The sequence below is a fragment of the Microtus pennsylvanicus genome, chromosome 10 (assembly GCF_037038515.1).
Source record: "Microtus pennsylvanicus isolate mMicPen1 chromosome 10, mMicPen1.hap1, whole genome shotgun sequence".
NCBI classification, from domain to species: Eukaryota; Metazoa; Chordata; class Mammalia; order Rodentia; family Cricetidae; genus Microtus; species Microtus pennsylvanicus.
In genome coordinates, this window is record NC_134588.1 from 22,371,870 (window position 1) to 22,384,008 (window position 12,139).

Here is a 12,139-nt window from a genome sequence, read left to right on the forward strand (position 1 = left end):
CCCCACAGGCAGTACTACAGCATCAGGCTCTAACTTAACAAGTCCGGCGCCCAGCGAAGGGGCCTTTCCAAGCAGAATAATGCTCCGTCAGTTTACTCCTCCACACTCGCTCTCACATTTCCCATACAGAACGAGAACGAGGTGATTACAGTGGTGTGCCCATGAATACCTAGACACAGTCGGCTGGAAATGATCTTGACCTGAATGGAAAATCTGGGCTGGAGAGATGGCTCAGTGAGCAAAACACTCACCACATGGTCATGAGGGCCTGAATTCACTCCCCAGAACCCATGCTCAACTGGGCGCAGTCTGTAATACCTGTGTTCCTCCGGCAAGATTCGGAGTGCAGGCAGGAGATCCACAGACGCTCAGGGACCAGCTAGTCTGGAAATATGCAGCAGCAAACAAGAGATCCTGTCTTAAACAAGATGGACAATGAGTACTGATACCTGAGGTTGTCCTCTGACCTCCACACTCCATGCTTGGCATGTCTCACACTCAGACACATGCACACTCCCCAAAGGGAAAAGCCCTAACGGTGTAGATTCATGACGCCTGACACAGAGAAACAGCTTAATGAGTTTGAATCTTGTTTCCTCGGCGCACCGGGCATCTTTTTCATCTCTCCAGGCTGCAGGTTTATGAATCAGGGAAAAGTGGAGGGTCAGCAATTACGCCTTTGAGAAGTTTCCTGGAAAATGCCGTGCTGATGCTGTTCCCAGCTCTTTAAGCTAAACCCCATAAAAACAGTGAAATACAAAGCAAGCTTTCAAGTGCCATGGAGGTTGATGGCGTGTTGTTTGCCAAGAAAAGAAGAAAAAAGTAACTGGAGAGAATCATATTAGGGAAATTAAGCTGGTTTCACACATATGCCATACTCTCTCTCCTTGGTGGCTCTACATCTCGTATAGATCCAGAAAGTCATGTAGGTAGGTGTATACATATGAGATATGAAAGAAATAAAACCGTCTGTGGCAAAAGGGGGAATAGGAGAAGTAGGGAAGAAAAATGGGGTGATGGAGCATGAGGGGGTGTACTCACCATGCAATGTGTGCATGGATGAGAGCTTAAAGAAGTAATCAAAATAAAATTATTTCTGAATAAAAACTCTGGTTATAGATTTTGAATATTCTGTTAGGAACATACAACCTAATACCAAGTCTATGCATATGTGAAGTCTATGCATACCCTGGAGCAGAGGGTCACAAGCATTTCAAACGAGGGACACTCAACCCGTGTCCCCTGTGAGGCTGCCAGTAGAGCTTGTGGAGCCTTGACTTCTCCAGTCCACTGGGGCGTAGGAGCTTCCTGTGACCTTAAGATTGTCCGCCTAGAATGTGTGGTGTCCTGATTAGTGCTTTTCAACTTCACACAAACCTCAGCATGTCTGGGAATAGGGAACTGAGAGAAGCCTCCATAAGATTGGCTATTTGGAAAGCCTGTGGCATATTGTCTTAACTAACAATGGATGTGGGCACTGCCACCCCTGGGAAGGTGGTCCTGGACTGTATAAGGAAGAAAGCAGAGAAAATCATGTGGGGCAAGCCAGTAAGCGGTGCTGGTTTGTGCTTCTGTCCCTCCAGATTCCTGCCCTGCTTGAGTCCCTGCCTTGGCTTCCCTTGATTGATGGGCTGTGAGCCAAATGAACCCTTTTCTCTCCATGCCTTTGGCCATGGTGTTTTGTCACAGCCGCAGGAAGAGTAACTAAAATCTGTCTAGGACCTAGTTGTAGAAATCCCCTCGTCTCATGGTGTGAAGAAGGCCTAGACAAAGACTGGCCAAGCAGAGGATGAGTAGCGTGAGGTCATTGCTAATCGGAGATAGTTTTCCGCTGTGACCGATTCCCTCTGAGCCATTACTGCTGGTTCTATAGCCAAGCTGGAGATGAGGGTGTTGGCAAGGGCTGCCTCTCCAGGCCAAATGTAGAGATTCCTGGCTTCTGGCTGATGCCAAGCTCTGGAACAGAGGTGGAGCTTACGTGAGCACACTCCGCAGGGGCCATCTGATAAGGTGGCCATGTGTCCCTATCAGGTATACAAGGAGAAACACTACCATGTTGTACACACAAAACATTTGCTGGAGAGAGGAAGTATGTGTGAGGCGCCGGGGCAGAGTGTTGCCTTCCCTCCTGAAGATGCTTATCCTTAGTGTCTGCAACTGAGCTTGACGGGGAGATTTGGCTTAGTTGCCAGTGGGAGTATAGATGACCATGGTTCCTATGTTTGGGGGAGTTTGATAGGCTCATTTTTGTCTGTTCTTCCTACCACCCCTTCCAAACAGTGATGGGAAGGTAACCAGGTACTTTTAACCTATAGGATGCCATTCAGTTCTAAGTAAAATGTCAAGGTCACTGGGTTCTTCAAAAGAACCTTTGCAGCCAGGCAGTGGTGGCTCATGCCTTTAATCCCAGCACTCAGGAGGCAGAGGCAGGCAGATCTCTGTAAGTTCAAGGCCAGGCGGTTCTACAGAATGAGTTCCAGGACAGCCAGGGCTACAAGTGAAATCCTGTCTCAAACAAAAAAAAAAAAAAAAAAAAAAAAAGAAGAAGAAGAAGAAGAACCCTAGGACTTGCTGGCCAGTTAGCCTAGCCTACATGGTGAGTTCCAAGTCAGTGAGTGACCATATATCAAAACAATAAAACAAAAACTGCATAACGTTATATTCCTGAGGAATGCCGCCTGAGATTATTGGCTGGACTCACATACATGCACACATATGCCCTCATGTACCTGAATGCAGGCACACACTGGGGCTAAGGGGAAAAAGAGAAAACGAATCTTATAGATGCTGACATATCTTTCCTTTTCAAGACTATTAAGAACCCACAGAGCCTTCTTGATGGCCGCCCATGTATGCCAGCAGCAGCATCCTGCTATGGCTGCAGTCATGTCTGGGGCTGGACAGGCACCCTGGATCAGAACCTTGCTCCATGTAGACCTCTCTATTTCAGTTTCTCTCTCAGCCTATGCAGACTGTGATGTTGGTCATCTGTAGTGTGGATCTCATGGTTCCTTCCTTTCTTATTCTTTACAGATATCATTAATGGAGTTCAAGAAAAATGTGTATTGCCTCCTATGGATGGCTATCCCCACTGCGAGGGGAAAATCAAGGTAAGGCAGGGGCCATGCCTATCATCCCATCAGTCTCCACCTTTCTCCCTTTCTAACGATAAAGTGGACAAGTGAGCCTTGGAGCAGGTCCTTTCTAGGTGTTTCCATACTGCAGGGGGTTGACCCTTCTCTGCTCTGCCCCTCCCACGGAATGGGTCAGCAGAGGCTCTCTGGGGTCACACTGAGAACCTGAACCACTTCAGGTGTCCACTCTGTCTTGTCCAGCCCTGCACTTCCAGGCCACCTTAGACTCCTTCCCTCTCCCTGATCCCCAGAGTCCTGTTCCCTCTCCAGATTGCAGTGTAAATGTGATATTTGCATATGCAAATGAGTGCCCCGAGACTCTTGGCCATTCTTTACTCTGAGGTCAAGCCCAAGATCTCCCCAATGCTGGGAAGCACTTCCTACTGAGCAACAGCCTGGCCTTGTGTGTCTGAGTTGTACAGGTCAACATGTATGTACATGTATGTATGGAGGCTAGAGGTCAACAGGTCAACATGTATGTACATGTACATATGGAGGCTAGAGGTCAACAGGTTAACATGTATGTTCATATATGTAGGAGGCTAGAGGTCAACAGGTTAACGTGTATGTTCATGTATGTAGGAGGCTAGAGGACAGCTCTGCGTGTCATTTCTCAGTCACCATCCACCTGTCCCTTGAGACAGGGTCTCTTACTGGCAGGGAGTCCACATAGTAGGCTGACCTGGCTGTTCCATGAGCTGCTGTTACCAGCGCACACCTGGACTCCTGAACTTTTTTTGTTTTGCCTTATATTATTTTTTGGGAAAAAAAAAACATATTTGTTTGACCTGCTCCAGGAGATCATTCCTGGCCAGTGGTGTTCAAAGAAAGGTTGTCATTCAAGTACTCATTCAAAATGGTGAAAAGATTCTGGGAACATTCCCTGGTGTCCTTTGGGGACAGCTATCAGTGTCCATCGACACTTCTGTGGTCCTTGGCCTGCACTCTGCCTTGCAGGCCCTTTGCTGTGGCAATGGCACCTCCGGAGGGTGCCGTGGAAGGGCCCCTGTGGTCCCCGCTAACACGCTCCCACCCTTTGCCTCCTTGCTGTGTGTACACAGAGCTCCCCTGCCTGGCTAAGCATCTGCTCCGATTCTCTAGGAGCTGAGCATCTGATCATCTGGCCCTCGGCGGAGGGACTTTTGGCTTTGCTCTACCTGTGGGCCACTGCTTGAGCCGCCCAGCCCACCATGCCCTCACCCCTCATGCCCTCACCCTCTTCTCCACGGCCTCCTCAGCCATGTTCTCTTCTCTCTTTTCAGTGGATGAAAGACATGTGGCGCTCGGATCCCTGCTACGCAGACTATGGAGTGGATGGGACCTCCTGCTCCTTTTTTATTTACCTCAGTGAGGTGAGTCTTTCTGAAGACGTGCAGCTCTGCACTGGGGCTCTTTCGTCACTGGGCCTGGAGTTGGGAAAGCTGAGAAAGATAAGAAGGACCTGTGATTGCCTTCAGTATCCTCCCAACCCCCTCATGAACATCTTTGTTCTCTTAAAGGAAGAACAGCCTGGATTAGCTGTTGGCTTTGTTTGCTTCAGCTTTCCTATTTCAGTAAAATACACAGAATGTAAGGATTTCAATCAATCGGCATCACTGTTTATTTTGTTCTCCTTTGTCCTTTTTTTTTTTAACTTATTTAGTTTGTGCCATGGCACACAAGTTGGGGACAAAGGACAACTTACGGGGTTCTCTCCTTCCCCATGTGGGTCCTAAGGATGGGACTCAGTCATTAGGCTTGGTGGCAGGCAACACTACCCCAAGCCATCTCACCAGCCTGGCCTTTGGGCACAATCATCAGGCATCTTCAGATTCCCCAAGTAGTGGACCCAGACTGAGAAAGCAGACCCTCAAACCCAGAGCCCAGATAAACTCTTCCTCCAATAAGTTGTTTTTGCAAGGTATTTTGTTACAAAGAAAAGTAGTTAATACACTTACCTTCTTCATTCTATCAAAGTCACAGCCCTCCTGTCCCTCAGCGCTGGCCTTTGCTCCCAAGGCTACGAAGATGCTGGCGTGTGGGCCTACTACCAGGGCACGCTATAGACCTTTTCAACAACCCCCAAACATCAGGGAAGTCCCAGCGCTAAAAACACTAAGATGCCTTCTAGAAACTAGAAGCACAGTCTAGCCGGGCTGTTCCTTGTGAGTTCTGTGACAGTGATTTTTGCAGCATTTGTTTGAACCTGTTTCTGATTCCTGGCTTTGCAGCCTTTTTCTTTCCTCCTGCAAGGAGAGTGAGGCTGTGAGTAACCTTCGCCCCAGTGAGAGCTCAATCAGAAGCACCTCTCCTGCCCCAAGGGAAAGACTCTTCAGGTTCATTTTGAAAAGTTACCTTTGCAAATCCCCTTCCTGGGATGGAAGAAGCTGGAGTTCAGACGTGGGCCATGATTGACAAGCAGGGCTCATTTCCGGTTTGTACGCTGGGGAGGGTTGAGGACATGAAAGATGTCAGAATCTACTTGGGTTTCCCAGCCTCTTCTCTAGCTCCTGGGGGGAAGTAGTACAGTGAACTAAAAGGAATGAATGGCTCGAGATAGGTTTCTTCCCTTTCAAACTGCTACCCTAAGGGCACTCCCAGTGGAGGAAGGATAAATCCCTAAGAGGAAAGTAGCATCTGGGGACAAGATTCCAAGGGGCAAGCCGCCACACTGGTCTGTATAGAGACCTTGGTCTCATAGGCCTGTACTTACTCTTTTCCTGAAGTGTGTGCAGGCTTCAGTAGCCTAAAACATAAGATTGGTCTCTTTCTTCCTTTCTAGCCAATTCAGTTGGGTGAGCGCATCCGACCTCTGGTAGTCACTGTCTTGTCAGCAGCGGCTGAGAGCTCATTTTCTTGTCACTGTGCCAGGCATTCTTTCTCTTAAGAGTTTAATGGGAAGAAGAGAGAGAGTCAGACGGGAGAGGAAGAGAGGAGGGGTGTAACTAGCCACCAAGCAGAAGATACAGCTCCTCTCCAGGGACAGCTGGGAGCCTTGGGGTAGTTAACGCTGATGGTCAGCTGGACCGGCTCTAGGGTCGCCTAGGAGAGGAGCCTCTGGATGAGTCTGTGGGGAGGTTTGTTAGATGGACTAAGGAGGGAAGAGCTAACTTAGATGTGGTCCCGAGGGCTCAGGTAACAGGAGAAAGCAAACTGGGCACCATCGTTCATGTCTCTCTGCTTCCTGGCTGTTGGTGCCACGTCACCATCTGCCGCTGTGCATGCTCCACCGTGGTGGACTGTGTCCCCAGATGTTCAGTCGAAAGCAACCCTTCCTCCCTTGAAGTTGCTTTTGTCAGTGAGCAAAGCAAGGGATGTGGACCCTTTGTCACAATCAGCCTCTAGAAATGATTCTCTCTCACAAGGGCCTGTTCTATTGTTCCATGTGCCTCATGACAGCCGCAGGAGGGATGGCCATTCCCGAAAGGTCACTACCCACGAACATCAATCACGCTAGCTCTTCAGCCACTCCTTAATCTCTGTGACACAGCCTAAACTCGTCCTTGCATCTGGACTTTGTGTTTCAAGACCTCTACTCACCATCAGGGTGGAGTGTGGATGCCCAGGTTTACATCGAATGTCCTTAGAGAGGCCCTCACAGGCAGAAGAGACTCAGTATTGCATGTGTGTAACAAACACACTTGTTCTTGACTGCTGGTCTCCCAGTGGGACGCTGGTTTGCATTTGTGTTGAGTTGGTACACAGAGCCAGTGTGAGTAATTAATTGAGGCAGTTCTCAAAGCCAGTTTCTTAACCTTGTGACAGTATTAAAATCCAGGACAAGGGTCTGGAGAGATGGCTTAGTGGTTACAAATGCTTGTTGCTCTTGGAGAGGACTTGAGTTTGGTTGCCAGCACCCATAATAGTAGCCTTTAACTCTAGCATCAGGGCATCCCATACCTTCTGTCCTCTGTGGGTACCTGTATGAAGATCTCTCTCTCTCTCTCCCTCTCTCCCTCTCTCCCTCTCTCCCTCTCTCTCTCTCTCTCTCTCTCTCTCTCTCTCTCTCTCTCTCTCTCTCTCTCTCTCTCTCTCACACACACACACACACACACACACACACACACAAAAGGAAAAAATAAAATGGGGGGAGGCAATGCAGCTGTGTGAGCCTGTGTGTTAGTCTAGATTTTTTTTTCATCCTTTCTGGTTGTCTTATAACTTTCCTATTTTGTTGAACTATGAGACCCGTTACTTCGATATCACAGACCAGGTTTCTCTTGCAGTTGGCAAAATGAGAAAAGCATCTTTGTTTGACTTGTTCTGTAAACTCAATCAACACATATGTGGGCGACGTCGATCGCATTTCCAGCCTTTATTGAAAGAGTTGAACTCATTTCTGGGTTTGGTATTAGAACAGAGGCAGATACCAAGAAGACCTAAAGTAAATGTCACTTGGCATGGATGGAAATTTTTAGGTTCAGGAAGTGCCTCTCTTCCTTTATTCCCCTCCACCATCATCTTAGCACGCCCTCTTGAGCTGAGTGATGGAACTGCAGCCTTCGCTCTAACCAGCTTGCTCCTCTGGAGTCCCTGACAGTTTACTGTGCTTATACATATGATACGTTTACACACTAATCCCAAGTCCCCCCACCCCGCTTCGGTCCACACAGCCCCACACACAACCCTTGCACCTTCATGTCCTCTCCTTTTGTTTTATTTAGTAACCCACCGAGTCTAGTTAGTGCTGTCTGCCGAGTGCTGAATGACCAGGGAACCATAGCTGCGGTGAGCTCCTGAGGGCAGCAGCCATGTCACAGCTCTCCTCCCTGTCCACTGGCTCCTTCCTGGTCTCCCCCGATGTCCCCTGAGCCTAATGAGGGAGGGCTTCCTATAGATGTCCAATTAGGGCGAGCATCCATAGCCACTACTCCCGCATTGCTACACACCCAGAAAAAGGCACTTCTCTGACCAAATCTGAGACGTAGTAGAAATGTAATTATTTAGAAGGCAGTGTGATATGTCCATTTCTCAAGATAATAGCGGTGGTTGTCTCCCAACCTATGACCCCCTGGGTCTTTAACCACCTAGTAATCTACAAATCCTTTTTAAATCCACCCCCAAAAGTGCAGCCTTCTCTACGTGCTCCTGTAGCTACTCTCTGCTGCTTGTTGTCTGACTGGCACTGCGCTGGTGACAACCATGCCTCAACAACACCAGGATTCCCCTCTTTAGGGATGGGCTTGTGAGAAAGCCAGAACATTCCTGGAGTCGTTAGGGTCAAGCCTGGGCCCTGGCAGTCCTGGTAAGCTAGGCTTGGTCTCTTGTCTCCAGTATGCCTCTTAGGGACAAGTAGTAGTGAAAGCAGAGGAAGATTATCGAAAGTGGCCATATTAGAGAGAGGAACAAATAAAGAGGTCCAATGATACCCCATAAGTCCGTCTTCAGGGTCCTGACGAGAGGTTTAAACAGATGGCAAGAGAGATGCACAGCTAAGCAGTTCTGGGCAAGGTGTGGCCCTGCCCATCACTGTTTTCTCAGCTCTGGTCTCTCCTGCAAGATGGTCTTACAAGAACTCTGTGAAATCTCTTTTCAAGAAATAAATCCCTCCCCTCCTCACTGCTGGCACCAGGCTCCAGCCTTCCCTTCTGGCTTGAGACTTACTGAGGGAAGCTGCAGCTTCTTGGGATCCATTGTCTCTGTATCAGGTACTGGAGAGTCACGCAGAAGTTTGTCTTTGTAGGCTCTTTTGTCCCCTCCCAGACAGTTATAAGAAGACTGAAACATAACTTAATGTGGATGTTATAGATGCCCAGCCACACTGAAACTGCTGGCCACAACCAAAAGAGATAGACAGCCAGGCCATAGTGAGTTAGGCTGCATTGCACGAGTTAGGTGGGTCTCCTGGCTTCAGAATTCCACACGCATTGCTCCTTGCAGTCCCTCATTGTGAAGGAATGAGAACTCAGCCAAGTAGCCACTAGCCACTGGTTCTGTTCTTTCTATGCTGAAATCCACTCATGTTGGACATACAACCCTAATTAGCTGATTGCTTATTTCCCAACACTCCATAATTTTGATGCCTACCGTCCAAGCAGATGGAATCGCACCAGGCTTCCGTGAGGTCATAGCTGATGAAGGCCAGGTGTTGCTCACTCTGCTAAGACTCTGTGAATGAGGCAGCTCATCATGCAGCTGCGGATTTCAACATCAGGCAGGTCACTTTGTAGACCAGTTTCTTTGAGCTGTGTAACTCTCTCCATTATAGAGACAAGATCATATACAGTAATTACTGCAACTGTCCTTGTTTGGGGTGTATTAATTCAGTTCAGCCATCTGCACTTTTTGTTGCTAGTAGCTTTTATAAAACTTGGAACAAGTTTCTTCTCCCCCATCAACGGTACATTGATGGATGATGTTCATGTATTTGACACCTACACAGCTTTTTCTTCTTATATCATTGTTCCAAATCTAGAAAGCAACTCATTTTTCTAGATCTCTTGACTCATTGGTTCTAGGGTCTCTCTCTGTGTGTGTGTGTGTGTGTGTGTGTGTGTGTGTGTGTGTGTGTGCATGTGCGTGCGCACGCGTGCATGCAGAGGCAGAAGTCAACGTAGGATGTAGTTCTTCAGGTTCTGTGCACTTTGTGGTTGCTTGTTTGCTTTTGATTTCCCCATTTGTACGTATAGTCACATGTATATTAGCACACATGTGTGCATTTGTATGTGGAGACCCAAGGTTGATGTCGGGTATCCTCTTCAATCTCTCTGGTTTTTTGAGGCAGGATCTGTCACTGAACCCTGAAGCTGCTGATTCCAGCTAGTCTGCCCACCTAGTTTGCCCTGAAGATCTCCTGTCTCTGCCTCCCAAGTATTGAGATTGCAGGTGACTGCTGTGCCTGCCTGGCTTTTATGAGGCCAGGAGGTTTAAACTGATCATATAAGCCTTTTATTCACTGAGCCCTCCAAACATACCCCTTGTTTTCCTGAGACATAATCCCTCACTGGCCTGGCATTCACCAAGCAGTCTAGGCTGGCCAGCCAGTGCGGCCTGCCTCTCCATCTCCCCAGCACTGGGACTGCAAATGCACACCAGTGTGCCCAGCTTTTTAACATGAGCTCTGGGGACTAGAAGCCAGGGCCTCATGCTTGAGTGGAAAGCATTCTACCAGCCAAGCCATCTCAGCCTTGTGTTAATACTAGTTTCTGAAGCATTTCTGTAGCTATTGCAAGTGTATTTAGTTTTGAGAGAATCGAATTGCCCAGTGATTTATTGCTAGATCTTAAGATGTTTATAAACTACTACTCCAAATGCCAGTTTGGACAGGTTTGGGGTGGAGGTGGGAAGGAGAGGGAAGGTGGGAGGGAGGGAAGGAAGGAGGGAGGGAGGGAGGGAAGGGGGAGGGAGGGAGGGAGGGAGGGAGAGACCTTCCTAATGGAACAAAAGAAGCAATTTCATGCCTTACCCATCAATCTGTTCCTTCTCTTCATGAACAATGGACATAAAGGTGTCTGCCTTTCTGTTTTCCCTTGGCAATATGTAAAACCAATATTGGTTGAGCGTGCTATTAACCTTGAGTTTAAATTCAGCGTACTTAATCCCTTGATTACTGCCAAGATTAATGCCCAACAGGAAAGGTTGGAAGCTTAAATGCCTGTGAATGCAAGCATGAAATGAAATCCTAATAACCAGCACAATGATCTGGATTTATAGCCTGTGTGGGCTGCGAAAGATAACTTGGAAATGGTGTTACAGCGACTAATCTGTCAAAGTGGGCAGCCTGGGAGAATTGACTGTTCAGGCTGCAGGAGGGAAACTGCACAAGAGCAGAGCTGACACGTGGGTACGGGTCAGGATGTGCTTCCGAGATACCTCGAGGCTGTTGCCCGAGCAGACCAAAATGTGTCTTGAACATGTTCAACTGCGTGAAGTCGGAAATTCTCTCTCCACAAGATAAGATTTCCTGGCAGCCGAGGCAGTTGGCTGAGATTTATGGTTGAATTCTTCCCATTTTCTGCACCCAGACTTTATCTCTATCTCTTCATCTGCGTGTATTCATTGCTCTCGCTGCCTGAGTGTTAAGATGCCCTTTGCAAAAAGGATTTTTCAAACCACCCCGACTTGGAAGAGCTGTATTTAGCTGGCTGATGTCTCTGCTCCTTTGCCGCCACTTCCCTCCCAGAATTAGTCTTAAGGACATCTATTGGTTGTTTTAGATGCTATGGCATTTGTAATGAACTTCTTCTGGCCTCCACCTTGCAAAACTTGGGGAAAGAATAAGAGTTGCCAAACCCCACACTATTGCATGTAGACTCTCTCTCTGGAATACATGTGGTTGGTGGGGCTCCATCCAGTACAGTCAACTCCTCTCTGTTCTTCATACACATCTGTGTTTATCTTTGTATACATGTACAGGGAATGTGTGTGCACATGTGTGTGTCTATGTGTATGTACGTGTGTGTGTGTGTGTGTGTGTGTGTGAGAGAGAGAGAGAGAGAGAGAGAGAGAGAGAGGAGAATGTCCTACAGAGTATGTATGGTGGCCAGAGGACAGCGTCAGGTGACTGTCCTGCACTTCGAACCTGATACAGAGTCTCTTACCTTTCTGCTGTATAGAACAAAGTTCATTGGTCCTCAGACTGCAAATTTTCTGGTCTCTGTCTCCCATCTTGCCATGGAAGTCTGGGATTATAGATATCCAACCTTCACACTTGTTCTTTACCCACTGAGCCATCTTCCAACTGAATTTTACATACCTTCAGTATTTTCTCATAGTGTCTGGCATGTGTTCAAAATACATTTGATAGATTTGTTTGTTTATTTGTTTGGTTTTTTGTTGTTCTTTGTTTGTTGTTGTATGTTTGTTGTTTGTTTGTTTGTTTGTTTTATTTTATTTTTTGAGAAGGCTCTTATATGGCCAGGCTAGCTTCAATTTCAATTTCTTCATATAAATGAGGATAGCCTGGAACTTCCCAAGTGCTGGGATTTCAAATGTGTCATACCATATCCATTCCAGTGGCTTTTGGTGATTCTTCCTGTGACACTGTATCCTGGTCCTCTGTTGTGTTTCCTGTTGGTTGTTTGTCC

General features: G+C 47.6%; 1 protein-coding gene across 4 annotated transcripts in view; it reads left to right on the forward strand.

Annotated features, from left to right (window-relative positions):
* The window catches only part of Mgat5 (alpha-1,6-mannosylglycoprotein 6-beta-N-acetylglucosaminyltransferase), a 293,844-nt gene that overhangs the window by 155,456 nt on the left and 126,249 nt on the right, over positions 1-12,139 (forward strand). For all 4 annotated transcript variants that reach the window (XM_075987774.1, XM_075987776.1, XM_075987777.1 and 1 more), the window contains exons 4-5: positions 3,034-3,110; positions 4,397-4,486. In XM_075987774.1, the coding sequence (XP_075843889.1) occupies positions 3,034-3,110; positions 4,397-4,486 (167 nt within the window). The remainder of the gene's footprint in view (positions 1-3,033; positions 3,111-4,396; positions 4,487-12,139) is intronic.